This window comes from Paramormyrops kingsleyae, chromosome 23, assembly GCF_048594095.1.
Source record: "Paramormyrops kingsleyae isolate MSU_618 chromosome 23, PKINGS_0.4, whole genome shotgun sequence".
Lineage (NCBI taxonomy): Eukaryota > Metazoa > Chordata > Actinopteri > Osteoglossiformes > Mormyridae > Paramormyrops > Paramormyrops kingsleyae.
This window is the reverse complement of record NC_132819.1, coordinates 7,251,330-7,267,869: the sequence shown is the minus strand read 5'-3', so window position 1 is coordinate 7,267,869 and position 16,540 is coordinate 7,251,330. Positions and strand designations below refer to the sequence as shown.

The 16,540-nt window shown below is 43.5% G+C and overlaps 1 protein-coding gene across 3 annotated transcripts in view; it reads left to right on the top strand.

The window, feature by feature from the left end:
* angpt2b (angiopoietin 2b) overlaps window positions 1-12,585 on the top strand; it is a 34,353-nt gene extending 21,768 nt beyond the window's left edge. For 2 of the 3 annotated variants that reach the window (XM_023832078.2, XM_023832077.2), the window contains exons 7-9: window positions 8,747-8,913; window positions 11,458-11,588; window positions 11,888-12,585. In XM_023832078.2, coding sequence (XP_023687846.2) covers window positions 8,747-8,913; window positions 11,458-11,588; window positions 11,888-12,048 — 459 coding nt within the window. In that variant the 3' untranslated portion in view covers window positions 12,049-12,585. The remainder of the gene's footprint in view (window positions 1-8,746; window positions 8,914-11,457; window positions 11,589-11,887) is intronic. The other variant, XM_023832079.2, reaches the window with a different exon arrangement.
* Window positions 12,586-16,540: the final 3,955 nt, after the last annotated feature.

Sequence of the window (16,540 nt, the reverse complement as noted above, 5' to 3'; positions counted from 1 at the left end):
ATCTGATGGTACCACACCCGCAGATAACGATTTCTGGAATATTAAAGTCAAAGGTTGGCTAATAATATCCCTCATCTCTTTCAAGACTAAAGGTAAGATGCCATCAGGCCCCTGCGATTTATTTATTTTGAGTTTAGCTAGGCTTAGTATCACATCAACCTCAGTTATACATATATTGGTCATAGACGATGCTGTATTCGTATTAATTGGTGGTAAGTTACTTGTGTTCTCTATTGTGAACACCCTTGAAAAATAATCATTAAACTCGTTTACCATATCAATTTCGTTATCAATTATAAGGCCCTTACTATCCTGCAAATTAGTGATTTCAGCTTTTAGTGCTCTCTTGGAGTTAAAATATTGGAAGAAACCTTTACTGTCATGCTTAGCCTCCAATGCAATTTTTCTTTCTACTGTACATCCCTCTTGGATAGCCTAATGTAATTTTTTAACTCTGCCTGTAGACTTAGATACTCCTGCTTGATTTTGAAATCATTAGTTATTTTCCAGTTGTGGAACAGAGCCCTTTTCCTCCTGACTTTATTCTTAATTTCCTTAGTAAACCACCTTGGTTGCCGTTTCCTAGATTTAGTTTTGCTGGAAACAGGTATGAAGTCCTCTTGCACTTGCAACAATGTGCTTTTGAAAAATCCCATGCCTCTTCAACTGTTTTGCTATTTAACTCTGTCCAGTTTACAGTTTCTAATTTCCGTCTCATACCATTAAAGTTAGCCTTCCTAACATTGTATACTTTTAATTTAGACTTTGCTCTTCGGACACTAAAATTAACCTCGAATTTAACCATGTTATGATCACTACCGTACAATGGGTCTAAAACCTCTAATTTTCCAATCCTATCCTGGTTATTACAAAAAACGAGATCAAGAAGGGCTTCTCCCCTGGTAGGAGTATTAACAAACTGAGTAAAAAAACAATCCTGTACTAATTCCACCATCTCAAGTTCATTTACAGAAGAGCCAGAGACTGTGTCCCACTGTATCCCAGGTAAATTAAAATCACCCATAACCACCACATCATTTTTATTACTCATAATCCTGATATCATCATATAATATTCTGCTTTCCTCTACAGCTACATTAGGTGCCCTATAACAAACCCCGACAATTAGGCCATTTGAATCTTTAGCATCAAGTTTGATCCATACAGCTTCTGAATTTTTATTTTTATCAGTAAGATCCCTTGCCTGCAAGTTTTCTTTTACGTATACTGCAACACCACCTCCCTTCTTGCCTATCCGGTCTCTACGGAACAACGTATAACCATCCATATTATATTCATCACCATCATTGTCACTCATCCATGTTTCAGTTATTCCTATAATGTCGTAATTGTCTGAAGAAATTAAAGCCTCTAAGTCATTAATTTTGTTTCTAATACTCCTAGCATTCAAATACAGACCACTAATGGTAGGCCTTTTACAGTGTCTACTTTTAATATTTATTTGGGCTTTCCGTCTCTCCCCACATAAATTCTTAACTGACTTCCCTGCCCCCCCAGTCCCTAGTTTAAACATTCCTCAACTATTCTGCACATACTGTACGCCTCCCCAATACACTGGTTCCCCTATGGTTCAGATGCAACCCGTCCGGCTTGAACAGGTCCCACCTGTTCCAGAAGGTCTTCCAGTGCCCCATAAACCTGAACCCCTCTTTCCTACACCACCATTTTAGCCACGCATTTAATCCCCTTATCTCAGCTAATTTTGCCTGACTTGCACGTGGCACGGGAAGTATTCCAGAGAATACCACCGTGGATGTTCTGCTTCTAAGCTTATCCGCGACTTCTATAAATTTATCTTGCAGAACAGCCCTTCTGCCCTTTCCTATGTCATTGGTGCCAACATGCACCACGACCACTAGATCCACCCCGGCTGGGGCCAAAAGCCTGTCCACTCGATCGGGAAGGTCCCCTACCTGGGCACCAGGCAGGCAAGACACCGTACGGGACCCTCTATCACACATAACTATCTACACCTCTTATAATTGAATCCCCTACTACCACAACCTCCCTCCTACTGGGGTTAGGTGGCTCCTTGGTGCCCAAGGGCCCACCTGCCTCCCCAGTCTCTTCCGGCTCTAAAGCTGGAAGCACCTGAAAGCGGTTAGAAACCGTTACTTCAGGTGATGCCGCCTCTGTGTACTGTGTACGCCCTTTTCTACGTCTACGACCTACGTTCACCCAGCTCTCTCGACCTACCTGTTCATCATTCTCCCCCCTCCCCGCTTGTGACGTACACATAGTCTCCCTAGAAGGCGTATTAACTCTCTCCTTTAACTCATTGCTATGCTGGATGAGAGCCAGTCGCTCCTCTAGGTCACGAACCTGCACCATGAGTGAGTCAACTAACCCACATCGCTCGCAGACGAAGTCCGACTGGACGCAAGCATCCAGAAGGGCAAACATCTTGCAAACACAACACTGAGCTGGCCCCATAATTACCTAACTCACTATGTCCCCGTCCTTTACTCCCAGCCCAGTATATTAATAGAGAATATTTAAACTTTTAGTTGTGAACTTTTAGTTTTACTTGTGAATATACCAAAATATTTTGTCTCCTTCAGAGTCCATCATGTCCTGGATATGACATTAAACTGGTCCTCCAACTTGCAGGGAAACAATTCCTTTGGGGGTTGGTGGCAGGATTGGCACTCTAGCTATCGTAAAACAACTTGATTCAGACAAGCACGATACTCTTCTGCTAGCCGCGGGAGTAGCTCCGTTGCAGCCGTCCACAGGAAGGCTGCATGCACCATGAAGGGGATGGGGGGAAGTCTTCGGGAGCCCCATCCCCGGACGAGTCGAAACTGCCGGAGAGCCAACAGGGTCAAGCCTGTTGGGGATCGGGGCTGGAGTGGTGCTGAGGCGTTACCTGCTGCATGGCGGCACTTGGGTCCCAGTTTGAGACGACCCATCTGGGTAGGCACATGGAACATCTTGTCTTTTCCTCTGCTGTCAGGGGAGCTTTGTAAGTTCCATGTTTCGGTGGCAGCACTCTCTGAGGTACAGAGACCTGGGAGTGGCCAGATCTCTGTAGGTGGGCATACCTACTTTTGGTATGGTCAGTCTAATGGCTGCCATACTCAGGGGAGTAGCTGTTGCTGTAGCGGATCGGCTCCGTCCGATAATGCCTGATGTCACTCCTTACAACAAGTGGATCAGGCTAAGGCACTCCTTGCGTGTCTTGTCTGTTTTCTCAGTGTATGCTCCTACCACGGTGAGTGATGTCTTGTTGAGGGTGACATTTTACTCACAACTTTGCTCGGTGGTTGAAGGGTGCCCACGAGGTGACACTCCTCTGGTCATGGGTGACTTCAAGGCAACCAATGTCACTGAGAGGGCTGGCTATGAGGATTGTATCGGTCCCCATGGGTCTGGAGACCGGGGTGAAAGTGGCTCCATGTTCCTTGACTTTCCGAAAGGTCAGAGGCTGCGGGTCGGTGGATCCTGGTTCCGATACCCTGAGCCACATCATTGGACTTGGTACTCCAATACTGGTGGTACGCCGAAGGAGAGTGATCACATCCTCATGGGAAGACGCTAGCTCCTGCAGAACTGCAGTGTCTACAGAAGTGCCCAGTTTGTGAATTCTGAAAACAGACTTCTTGTTGTTACTCAGAAGATTCAACTTAGATCCAGTAGGCTAACATCTACTAGGAGTATGAGGCTGGACTTAGCCAGACTCCAAGGTCAGGCTGTTTCTGATTAATTTGCATGCAGTTTGTGTGACTTGGGTGCAACTGCTGACTCTAATATGATGCGGCAGACCTTCCATGATAAGACCCTGAAGGTTGCCGAGGCTTGTGTTGGTGTTGCCAGTGTTCCCAGAAGGAGGTGTTTCATTTTGTAGGGCACCCTGGATATTACTGAGAGAAGTCGCAGCACACGACTTGGTGGCAACTCCGGGATCTGTACCGGGAACTGAGAAGTCAGGGCGGGTGATGGAACGGTCCTTACAGGTGACACTACAATTGTGACCCGCTGGGCCAGCTACTTTAAGCAGTTGTTTAAAGCTGACCCTCCAGCTAGGATGTTGGACATCTCTGGGTCCACAGTTCTTGAAAGATTTACTGATCTTGACTTTGCCGACAATGTGGTAGTCTTAGCGGAGTCATGAGGGGTCATGAGGTCACTGGAAAGGGTTGTGTGGTGCTCTCTATATCTTTTGCAAGAGGATGAAGGTCCAAGTCTTCAGATTCCTGGTGCTCCCTGTCTTGCTGTATGACTGTTAGACATGGTCGCTATCCAGTGAGCTGAGACAAAGACTGGACTCCTTCGGTACTGTGTCTCTTCAGAGAATCCTTGGGTACCGCTGGTTTGACTTTGTTTCATGAGCAGTTGCTAGAGGAGTCCCGAATGAGGGACATTGCCTGCATTGTGGAGCATCAGATACAGCACTACAGCCATGTGGCTCGTTTCCGAGGGTGATCCAGCTCGCAGGATCCTCATTGCTGAGGACCCAAGCAGCTGAACCAGGCCAAGGGGACACCCACGTAACACCTGGCTGCGGCAGATGGATGGCCATTTCCAGAGGGTGGGACAGTAAGCAATCTATCGCCACTTGGAGCTCCCTTTTCCACATGAGAAATATCACTCCATACAATTCTCTTGTGTAGTTCTCTGGTGGTGTAATGAGCTGTCAAACCATGTCCAGTAATCAGGCACCATCTCTAACTTCAAGAAATGCCTTTTGTTCCATGAAACCCATTTGTTCCATGAATTCCTTTACTAACCTGGTTGTTCTTATACTGCTTTTACTGGCCCTTGCATACTCCAATGATTCAGCTTAGGTCCAGTAGGCCACCACCTACTTGGAGAAGTAGATCAGGATATTACTCCAAGATCAGGATATTACTAATTAGTTTCCAAGCAGTTTGTTTGAGGAACTTGCAGAGTGTGACTGCTTATGCTAATGTGATGTAGGGGACCTTCTATGACAAAACCCTGAAGGTTTCTGAGGGTTGTGTTGGTGTTGCCGGTCTTTCCAGAAGCAGGTGCTTCATCTCACAGTGCACGTAGGAGTCAGAGTGCACAACTTGATGGCAACTCCATTCTGTACTGGAAACTGAGAAGTACAGCTGAGAGGGCTCTGAGGGCAAATGAGGCATTTGTTAGAGGAAGCTGTGACTAAGTGACGCACCATCTATGATCTAGTGACCCACATTCTGCTGCTTACAGAGGAATAGAAGCATTACGCACATCCAAAACTGTTCCACAGAGAGTCTCACTCAAGGCAAGTGATATAATGGTCCTTACGGATTACACTAAAATTATGACCCACTGGGATGGCTACTTTGAGCAGCTCTTTATAACCGATCTTCCAGCTAGGGTGTTGGACATCTTTGGGTCCACAGTTCTCGAGGCTGATCCTCCAAGTAGTTGTGAACCACCCAATCTCACTGAGATTGCATAGCTGGTGAATCAGCTGGGGGTAGGGAAGGCCGCAGGGATCTGTGGTATCCTGGGTGAACTTTGCTGCTGGTGGTAAAGCTGTCCTCCTGGCATTGTGGGAAATCTTTGCTTTCATTTGGGAGTTGGGAGTCAGGCATCATCCCAACTGACTGGAAAACGGGACTTGTAGTCCCTATCTGGAAAGGGAAGGGTGATCACTTGGATTGCAACAACTACAGGGGGATAACACTGCTTTCAGTGGTGGGTAAGGTCATCCTTAAGTCATCCTTAACAGGATCCGTGATCACTTGCTTGGCTGTCAGTGATGGAGCAGTCTGGTTTTACGCCTAAGAAGTCTACCATCGACTATATCCTTGTGCGGAGGGTTCTCATTGAGCGCAAGCGCAAATATCAGCAGAGGTTCTTTGCAGTCTTTGTTGATTTTTGTAAAGCATTTGACTCAGTTGATTGAGTTGCCCTGTGGGATATCCTGAGACTTCGCGGGATCCCCAGAAGTTGCTGGATGTCATGGCCAGCCTGTACGCTAGTACTGTGAGTGCTGTGCATAGTGGAGGGAGAACTTCTGCGTTCTTCCCAGTTGATTCCGGGGTTTGCTAGTGGTGTGTTGTTGCTCCTACTCTGTTCAATGCTTGCATGGACTAGGTGTTGGGCAGGGTCATGAGGTCCAGCAGCTGTGCGGCATCTGTTAGTGAAGAAAGATTCACTGATCTTGACTTTTCCGACAATACTGTGATCTTCATGGAGTCAATAGAGACTCTGATTGAGGTTCTCAAGAGACTGAGCAAGGAGTCCGAATATCTAGGTTTGCGAGTGTCCAGGATTAAAGCTAAGATCCAGATCTTTAATGACTTCTTGAGCACAGCCATCAGCAGTGTGTATATCTGTGGAGAGATTGTTTACTATATTGAGAGGTTTGCTTACCTTGGCAGTAACATTTATGCCTCTGGTGTCAGTAGACAGATTGGGAGAGCAAGGGGGGTTATGAGGTCTGTGCCGCTCCCAATATCTTTGCCAGGGTAAGAAGATCCAAGTCTTTAGAGTCCTGGTGCTCCCTGTTTTGCTACATGGTTGCAGTGACCTGAAATGAAGAATGGACTCCTTTGGTATTGTGGCTCATGAGAGAATTCCTGGGTACCACTGGTTTGACTTTGTGTCCAAGAAGCAGCTGCACAGGGAGTCCTAAATGAGGCACATTACCTTCATTGTGAGAGAGCATCAGTTATGGCACTAAGGCCATACCACATGTTTCCCTGAGGGTGATCCGGCTTGCAGGTTCCTCATTGCTGAGTACCCGAGTGGCTGGACCAGGCCAAGGGGACACCCATGTAACACCTGGTTGCAGCAGATAGATGGGCACATCTGGAAGGTGGGACTGGACCACGTGTCAGCCGGGGGGTCGCCAGCGGAGATCCTGAGGTGTTCTGTTTTGTGGTGGGTGTGGTACTGATGGTAGAGCTCACCTTTTCTTCTCTGGACAATCTTTTTTCTGGATGCCCCAAACAATTGGAAATGGTATTCATCCTCGAAAATGACTTTACCCCAGTCCTCTGCAGTGCAATCCCTGTACCTTTTGCAGAATATCAGTCTGTCCCTGATGTTTTTCTTGGAAAGAAGTGGCTTCTATGCTGCCCTTCTTACCAGGCCATCCTCCATAAATCTTCACCTCACTGTGCGTGTAGATGCACTCACACCTGCCTGCTGCCATTCTTGAGCAAGCTCTGCACTGGTGGTGCCCCGATCCCGCAGCTGAATCAACTTTAGGAAACAGTCCTGGTGCTTCCTGGACTTTCTTGGGCACCCTGAAGCCTTCTTCACAACAGTTGGACCTCTCTCCTAGAAGCTCTTGAAGATCCGATAAATGGTTGATTTAGGTGCAATCTTACTAGCAGCCATATCCTTGCCTGTGAAGACCTTTTTGTGGAAAGCAATAATGACTGCATGTGTTACCTTGCAGGTAACCATAGGTAATTAACAGAGGAAGAACAATGATTTCAAGCACCACCCTCCTTTTAAAGCATCCAGTCTGCTATTCTAACTCAATCAACATGACAGAGTGATCTCCAGCCTTGTCCTCGTCAACACTTTCACCTGTGTTAATGAGAGAATCACTGAAAGGATGTCGGCAGGTGCTTTTGTGGCAGGGCTGAAATGCAGTGGAAATAATTTTTTTGGGATTAAGTTCACTTTCATGACAAAGAGGGACTTTGCAATCAATTGCAATTCATCTGATCACTCTTCATAACATTCTGGAGTATATGCAAATTGACATCATAAAAACCGAGGCAGCAGACTTTGTGAAAATTAATATTTGTGTCATTCTCAAACCTTTGGCCACGGCTGTATATTATATCTGCAGCTATGGGGGTTTCAGTCGAAGGTGAAGTCTGTGTCTGGAGGCTCAGCGGCACATTCAGTGCATTCCCCCTCTCTGAAAAATGTGTGGTGGCACTCAGCCCGTTTAATGTTGCGCAACTTTGTGTCGGCTGTGTATAGCTTATAGGCTGTCAGGCAAAGGCAGAAGAAGGACAACTCTTTCCAGAAGAAAAGAGTTTGTTTTTTGGGCAAACCTACGTTTTAGATATTGTAATAGTAATAGTATTTATTAATAGCAGTGGTATTTCAGTGTACCTCTTAGGAGTTTAAATTCGTCCACTGTATCATTTCATTGCACCTCTAGACTTGGTTCTTAGGGGTGTGGAAGGTCTAGCTCATATGATGTGTGGCAGTGGGCCTCATCTGGTTTGGTATCAGGATCCACATTTTTCCTTGGTCATAAAGTCACAAAATGTTGTTGACCAGAGTATATGTGTGGGAGGTGGGGGGGGGCACTGAAAATGGTCCTCCCACCTAAAAGTTAAGAAACACTGATCGTGGAGGATTCCAAGCCAAGCCGCCAGCCTCTTAACTGGTGGAAAGTTGACGATGGGCTTCTGACTGCAGACAAGAAGAAGACGTTCTCAGAGCTCCAATGAAAACATGCCACGTGCCAAAAGGCCACGCCGCAGATGGGACTGGACTGCGTTTAGGAGGGCAGCATGGGTCTTTGGATACATAAAGCACCAGTCAAACAAAACAACCACTGCCATCGCTAAAAGCTGATCCACCCAATGGATTTCCTTAGAAAAACACAACTTGTTTATCCAACTGGATGGTCTCACTGGACCTCCCTTCATGTGACTTTTCATCAAGTTTGACTCTCCTCCAGAATAAGTCCTACTCAGACATTACCAATAAACAGCCATCAGCCTTAAACTGGAGTTAAATTTCAGAATGGTTTGCCCTGTTTGACCCTCCTCTCTTGCTGTCTGTGCATCAGGGTTTTGGTGAGCCCTCTGGGGAGTACTGGCTGGGCAATGACTTCATTCACCGGCTGACGACGGGCCAGCACTACGTTCTGCAGGTCCAGGTCACAGACAGAGAGGGCAACGAAGCCTATTCACAGTATGACCATTTCTACATCGACGAAGAGGAACATAACTACAGGTACCAGCGACCATTTCAACCATCTGCCTCAAACAGAAACCGCACGTTTGTTCAGTTATAGAATCAAATACCAGTCAGAGGAGTATCAGCAGATATGAATTGTACAAAACATAATGGGCGGTTTAAGGCTCACCAAGTTAGAACACTGTACCCATGATTGGAAGGTTACCAGTTCAAATCCTGAGTTCAGCAGGCTGATATCACCTTGTACAAGGCCCGTAAGCCCAACTGCTCCAGGAACTTAGTGATCCTACTTTCTTATGTGTATATGTGACTGTGTGACCCACCATGGGCTGAATGGCTCTGTGGTGATTTTGAAGGGAGTGTGTGAATTCAAAGCCAAAAACTTCAAAATTCAAACCTGTGTGTCTGTGCTTTTAAATCCCATTCTTTGCAGGCTCCGTGAGTCTGTCATTAACCGGCTGAATTACACTGGGGCTAACTAGACCACACTCAGGTGCGATCGCTTAGAGGCAAGCATGTGAGTGTGTGAACCTAGTGCGTGCCTAGCACAGTCCAAGCTAGAGTAACCGGTCCCCCATTAAAATGATGCCACTAGGATTGGCAATAGTGCTGGCATAGAAGAAGGAGCAATCAGTTATTAGGGGCAGAATGAACATGGTTATTGTATTAACATCATAATTTATATATCATTGATTGAACTGAAATTCCCTTCTGAAAGTCTATTTCTTAAAGAAATGGAAAGATAGCTGATCTTTTGTAAAACATGAATACATTTCTATAAAATCAGCCCTTGAGATTAGTACTTTACCATACATGTTTAAGTGAAATAGATCATAGCAAAAATGTTAAAAGACCCAAGTCTGGTACTTTGTTGAATTAGCTACATTACAGCTAAGTACCCTGATTAGTGATTACTTACATTTCTGTCCCAAACTATCTCATGACTCTGACAATATAAAATTCATGAGCATCTGAACAGTCCTACAAACAGCAGATGCCACCTAGGTCTGAAATATGTCAACTTTGTGTTGCCAAACAAATCAATTTCTACAACAGTAACAATATCGGAACAAATTGATACCAGGAAGGCTCACTATGCACTTGAACCCAAACCAGAAATTTCAAAGTTAGATTCAAGAAGTTTATTGTCATATACACAGTAAAAACATGTACACGTTAGAACCATGTAAGGAAATTCTTACTTTGCTTGCTCACCTTAGATATTAGAACCCAAAGTTGAGGAAAATCAAAAGGCTGCCATTGAAAAATGCTTTTGATGGCCTCCATGCTGGTAGATAAAGAGAAATGCTGGGAAACAGTGTGTGGTATCCTAACTGCAGACTGATTGGGCGTCACACCAGCACCTGACATCACCTGACTGTTTTTTGTTATGGCCCATTTGTGGGGATTTTACTGGCCTGCTCCGCACTCCAGGGCTGAGCCCTTACCGGAGGCCAGCCGGATGACTCTGGGGGTGAGGAGCTGGCAGCTGCTTTATAGCCAGAATGTCTCGCCTGGGTCTCAAATGTGTGTGTGGTCCCACTTTTCACAAGCTTAAGATCCAAGCGTTGCATTAGGATGCAATCACATCAGTTATAATAAAATATAATTACCGTTAAAATATACCCGAGAGCTCAGCACCTGGGAATTAGTTAAAGCGGAATGCGTGAAAAAACTATAATTTATACTTGTTTAATTCCAGTAAAACGCTCTATAAATTTGTACAAGAAACATTTTGCTTTGATTAACAGGTGACATCAGTTACTCAGTGACTGTTTAATGTCATGTACTTTTGACCGCGACTCTCCCACCCAAAGTGATGTTTTTGGTACGCTCCACTGATGAGAAGTGGGAAGTAAAAAGAAATGATGGGGGGGGGGGGGAACCACACAAATAAATAGTATTCACTCACTACTGAAGTACAAATCATGAACAAATATAGATTTTACTTGGGATATAAGATGTGTCATCATTCATTAATGATGAAAAAACATCAGTATTACACTTGTGTTATTCATGACTTGTTCCTTCAGTAGTTCACAAAGGTTTACAGAATGAACAGATACAGTACCAAATATAGTAACTACTTGAGATAAAACGTGTCACAATTCATTAATGATGAATAAACATGAGATTAGTATGTAACTAACACTTAGTTTGCCGTCAATTAAAAAATATAAGTAATAGCTTAGTTCATTATTTGTGCCCCCTCAAGTAAAGTGTGATCTAATAATTCATCAGCTTGGCGATCAGCCAGTAGTGTGCTGGTTCTAGGCCCTATTATAATACTCTTGGTTGAGGTACTTAACATGGATTGCCCCAGGACAGGTATCTAGCTGTTGAACTGTAAGTAGTGTAACTCAATGCAACTGATATGATACAGTACTGCTTGCAAAATGTACAATTCATCCAACAGTACAGTGTTTCCCAATCTGGACCTCGGGGAGCCACAGACTATCCACACTTTTATTGGGAGGGAGCAAAAATGGAGCGAAATGGTGGCCCGGCTCTGGGTTCCCGAGGACCAGCTTGGGATACACTGCAATAGGGGGTTAATGGCTGTGAGTCCTGACCTTCCAGCCTGCACTCCCGGGGATTCAGCGGCACAGCAGGCCGGAGCAGCAGCCTGGCCCCCTCCGGCACTCCGTTCAGCACCAAGGACCGCGACAATGACCGCTGTAGCTGCAAGTGTGCGCAGATGGCGTCAGGAGGTAACGGCTGCTCCAGGCCGGCCGGGCAGCACACTCATTAGACTCCTTAAATCCTTTCAGATGACCTAAGTCATCTAACAAAGTCAACAGTAACAATGGCTCCTTATGATACTCTAACGCAGAAACAACAGTTTAAGGCCTTATGTTTTAGATCACAGCTATATATTTTTTTCTGTAGACTGTATGTATAAATATAACATGTAGCCTGATTGGATTGTTTTGCATAAAAATCCTCAGTAATGTAGCATAATTTCTCTCACGTTGAAGTATGTTTGCTCCTTGACCTTCAATGACTTTAGGATGGTGGTTTGATGCCTGCGGACCCTCCAACCTCAATGGCATCTATTACGGTGGCAGGTCCAATGTTCTCCGCTTCAACGGGATCAAGTGGTACTACTGGAAAGGCCTGAACTTGATGGCTCGGGCTACGACCATGATGGTGCGCCCAGCAAAGTTCTGAAACCCATTGTGATGATGAGCTGATGATGCAGAAAAAGGAGGAGCCTGATGATGTCAGAAGCTGAAGAGAGATCAGTAGCATCCATGCCAGTTCTTAACTAGCGCTGCCATGCAGCTGTGTCAGTCAAGCCTCTCGTTACATTGATATTATTTTTGTTAATCCTATATGGTCTACAGATGATACGTCTACAATGACTGAACCATTGTGGGATGAACAAAGAAAATTTTACAGGGCAGTGAGGAGCAGTGGGCAGAAATGGCACCATTCACTGCTGATTGAAGAAACTCCTCCACTGAATCTATGTTATTCCTCGACTTGACTGTAAATTATGTGTTATTTTTTTTTTTTACATGGTCTGTCATTGTCCCTGAGCACCTATAACCTTTTGTTAGGAAAAACCACTCTTTTGTTATAGCGATTTTATGTAGCTGTAGGACTGTTTAATAGATTGACTTGTCTCTGGAAATTTGCATGGTATTTTTGAAGGAATGTTTTCAGTTTCTACCATAAGGAAATAAATAATTCTTGAAACTTTCAGTGATTGAGGTCTCTGGGTATCCACACTATTATCCCTAATTAGAATAAAAAACACAGGTTGGTGATGACATACTCTGTATGATGCTTAAGGGTAACCAGCAGGCCAGGCACGTACACAAAAAAGCAACCACAGATTAACTGTAACCTGAAACAACCAGTTCTAGCATCATCCAACCTGCTTCGAAGGAACTAATCTTTAATCTCCAGATAAGTCAAGCAACTATGTCCCATGGTAGTATGTAGTATGGAAAGCTTGACAGATGGTAAACATATTCCCCAGTCCTCCCAGTATTCAATAATCAATAAAGCTTTGCAGAATTCATAAACCAAAAGTCAGCATAGGACAAGCATTTCCTAGAGGCACAGGAAGGGCCTTTGTGTAAACACACTTTCTAATACGTTATGACTTCCGCAACCCTGCATAGATCCTCCATGCTGTGTTTCATTAGGACTTTATTGATGCACTAGAGAAGGTACTGTACCAGAAAGCAAGTGCAGGGGTGACAAGCACACAGCCTCAGCATCTGTGAAAGGACGCAGACAATGGGAACATTCCAGACAAACACGCCGCAATTTAATTCTGTGTTTGCCTGGGTGTTATTGCCTCTGTTGGTTTATAAGCAGTTCTAACAACATCATCTCTTATCAAACAGTGGTATTACGTTATTATTATTAGCCCTGTTCATTTATTTTGTGGTCTTATCTAAAATGTCTTTTATCCAAAGAGATTTACAAAGCTTATATGGCATGAAACAGCACGTAATTCAGAAAAAAAAGAAAATCAAATTCTTTTAAGATGTCAAGCAATGACCTTATTAAATATTGTCAGAGAGAAGTCAAATTGCATTTCATATCTAGCCATACTGTACGAAAAGGGTAGTATTTTACTTAATAATAAAAAAATAACATTGACTATTTTGTGATTTCTCTGATTATGTGTACCAGTTGATGGGATTACAGAAAGAAAGCTGCCTTTTTCATTGCCAGGCTGTCTTACACCACTAAGGGGCACTGTAGCCACAGACAATAACCACATCACAACACGGAGTCTAGGAGAGGCGGAATGTTTAATGTTTACAAGCTGAAGTGAAGCAGCCTGTTAAGATCCCAAACCTCATGGGATGACTGCAGGAGGATCTCTCACTCCCTCTGGTACACAGCAAATCTGATTGCTGAAAAAAAATCTAATTAGTCAAACTGCTTAAAACCAAAAATGAAATATTAATATTTGACAAATAAATTGGTAATCGGTACTATGTAGGTTTTGGTGAAAATTCCCTACTCATTAATGCTTATTAATGGCTAGGAAATGGTGATGAAACGTTGAGTGATTAAACTGCGTGTGTCGGGTCACCTGTGCCATTTATTTGTCATGTCCACCCATGTGCTAGTGAAAGTAAAATTCCCGCGAAGCAAGGCCCCATTGAGGATTCCCAGGCCACGTAATCCCTAAACCTCTGCCCTACTTAATATGAAAAGTCAAAAAATAATAACTCAAAATCACAGCAGCCCCAAGCTCTGGATGCCTGTTCATCGGGTACCACTATTGGCCTACAGTTCGTGTTAAATAATTAGTGGCAGTAGACAGCACTGTAGTCCCAAGATGTAAAGGGTTTAATTATTCATTTGTTCTGTCTATACTTCCTTGGAAGAAGCGTCTGCTTGGTTTCTCCCATTGTGACCTGGTACCACAAATACATAACAGACAAGATGTGAAAAGGATGCAATTTCTATAATCAGTGCTACATTCATTTCAATGCCACAATCATTTGTTTTAAGGGCCCAGGTATTCTCAAAATGCATTATTCTTGCAATATTCTTGGGCCAAATTTAAACATTATACTTTAGCTTTTTTAAAAGGTATTAATATATGCAGTGTTCAGACAATTTCGACCTATAGGGCCCTTATTGTTTTAAGGATCCTAGTTAACAAATAAAATGCCTCGCATAGAGGAAAAAGGTAGTTCTTAACTTGCAAACTGGGTCACAAACATTTGCAGAGCGGCACTCCTTGTGGACCAACGCATCGTCATGGGCGGGGGAATTAAGACTAGACACTCACTGTCAAGCTAGACTTCAGACTTCAATAGCGGCAACTTCACGCTCTCTATGGCCTGAGAAAATCAGGCAAGGGGCGATGGGTCAGGTGGCTCCTCCTAGCAACCTCTTGCAGTGTATTGCAGTATGCAAGTGAAGGCACAATAATCAAATCAAATCACTGTATTTGTCACATCCTTTGACACTTGGAAGAATGCAGATGAGTGAAAAACTTGTGTGCATGTCTCACAACAGCAGCAACGAGCAGTGCAATTGGAAGTGCGCAAAAATAGTAAATATACACAATAACAATAAATAGCATGAGACAAATAAACACAATAAATACCATGGACAGCAATTCAGTAATACCAAATTCCTATATCAGTAACATGTACCTGATTCCTATACCAGTAACATATACCAGATTCATATATCAGTAATATATACCTGATTCCTGTACCAGTAACATATACCTGATTAATTTTCCAGTAATATATACCTGATTCCTGTACCAGTAACATGTACCTGATTCCTATACCAGTAACATATACCAGATTCATATATCAGTAACGTATACCTGATTCTTATACCAGTAACATATACCAGATTCATAAACCAGTAACACATACCAGATTCATATATCAGTAACTTATACCTGATTCCTATACCAGTACCATGTACCTGAATCAAATGCCAGTAACATAGACCTGCAAGGCGATTACTAACTAGGCATAGTATTATTTACACGCAAAGCAAGTAGCACATGCATATCAAGGACAGAAATGGCACCGATAATTATGGGTTAGTGTTTATCCTCCTTGCAGAGTCCAAAATCATTATCATTGTGCAGAGGACACTGGACCATTACCCACAGAGGCAGGCAGTGAGACCGTGACCACTGAGCTCCACACAGCAACAGCTGCAACGGTCCAATCAAGCACAAGCTTGTTTTTCCCCTAACTGCCGGGACATGGTGCAGCTTCTTCTGATCTGTGTTTTAACTGGCTGGACACATCAGGCATGGTGCTGTTTCTATGGCTTAAAAAAAGAGCACAATCCCTTTTGTTTTGCTTTCAGATCAAAGACACACGACTCTCCGATTCGAAGAGCCCTGTATGTGTTCACCTTACTGCAGGAGGAAAATTGACAGCTGTAGATTCAAGAAAAGGATTTATGAACTTGTAAATTTGGTGGGTCTAACCGAAACACTGTACTCTGAGATATCTGTTTGCCTACACACTGGGATACCCACATTACTTATAAATTACAAACAAAACTAAACTAAATTCTGCAAATGAATAAATATTTTCAAATTATTATACTTGTATTAAAACACATGGCCATAATAAATGAAAGATATAAACCCCAGGCTGAAAAATAAAATTGAGGCTGGTTTAAATTAAGCTATTAAACATGGACAGGTTAAATAGCAAAATGGCTTAAAACAAGCACAATTACATTTATATAAACTTGAGAAAATTAATTCTAAACATACATACACACACATTTTCATATTCATATCTTTGTGGGGAATCTCTGTAAAATGTATTAAATTTCTCTTTATAAAACTGAGTTTCCCCTTGTGGGGCGTAAAGGTGTTCCCCACAACATCAAAATAACAGGTTTGTATCACATTGTGGGGACATTTGGTCCCCACAATGTAATATATACATAATCACACACACAAACTTGACCGCAAACCATTAGCTCTGTCTATTGCCAAGGGGCATTCCAGCCCTTATCCCTGCAGCACTGTCTCACTCTGTGGATAAGCACATATGCTGTAAATCTCGTGAGACTTCCTGCATGGGAGCTACTTAAGTGCAGCAGCAATAAAACTACTTACTGACTGATTGATTAATCATTAAGCGTGCGTGATTTACAGTGCGCTAACACTTGGAACCCTCAACGTTTTAAT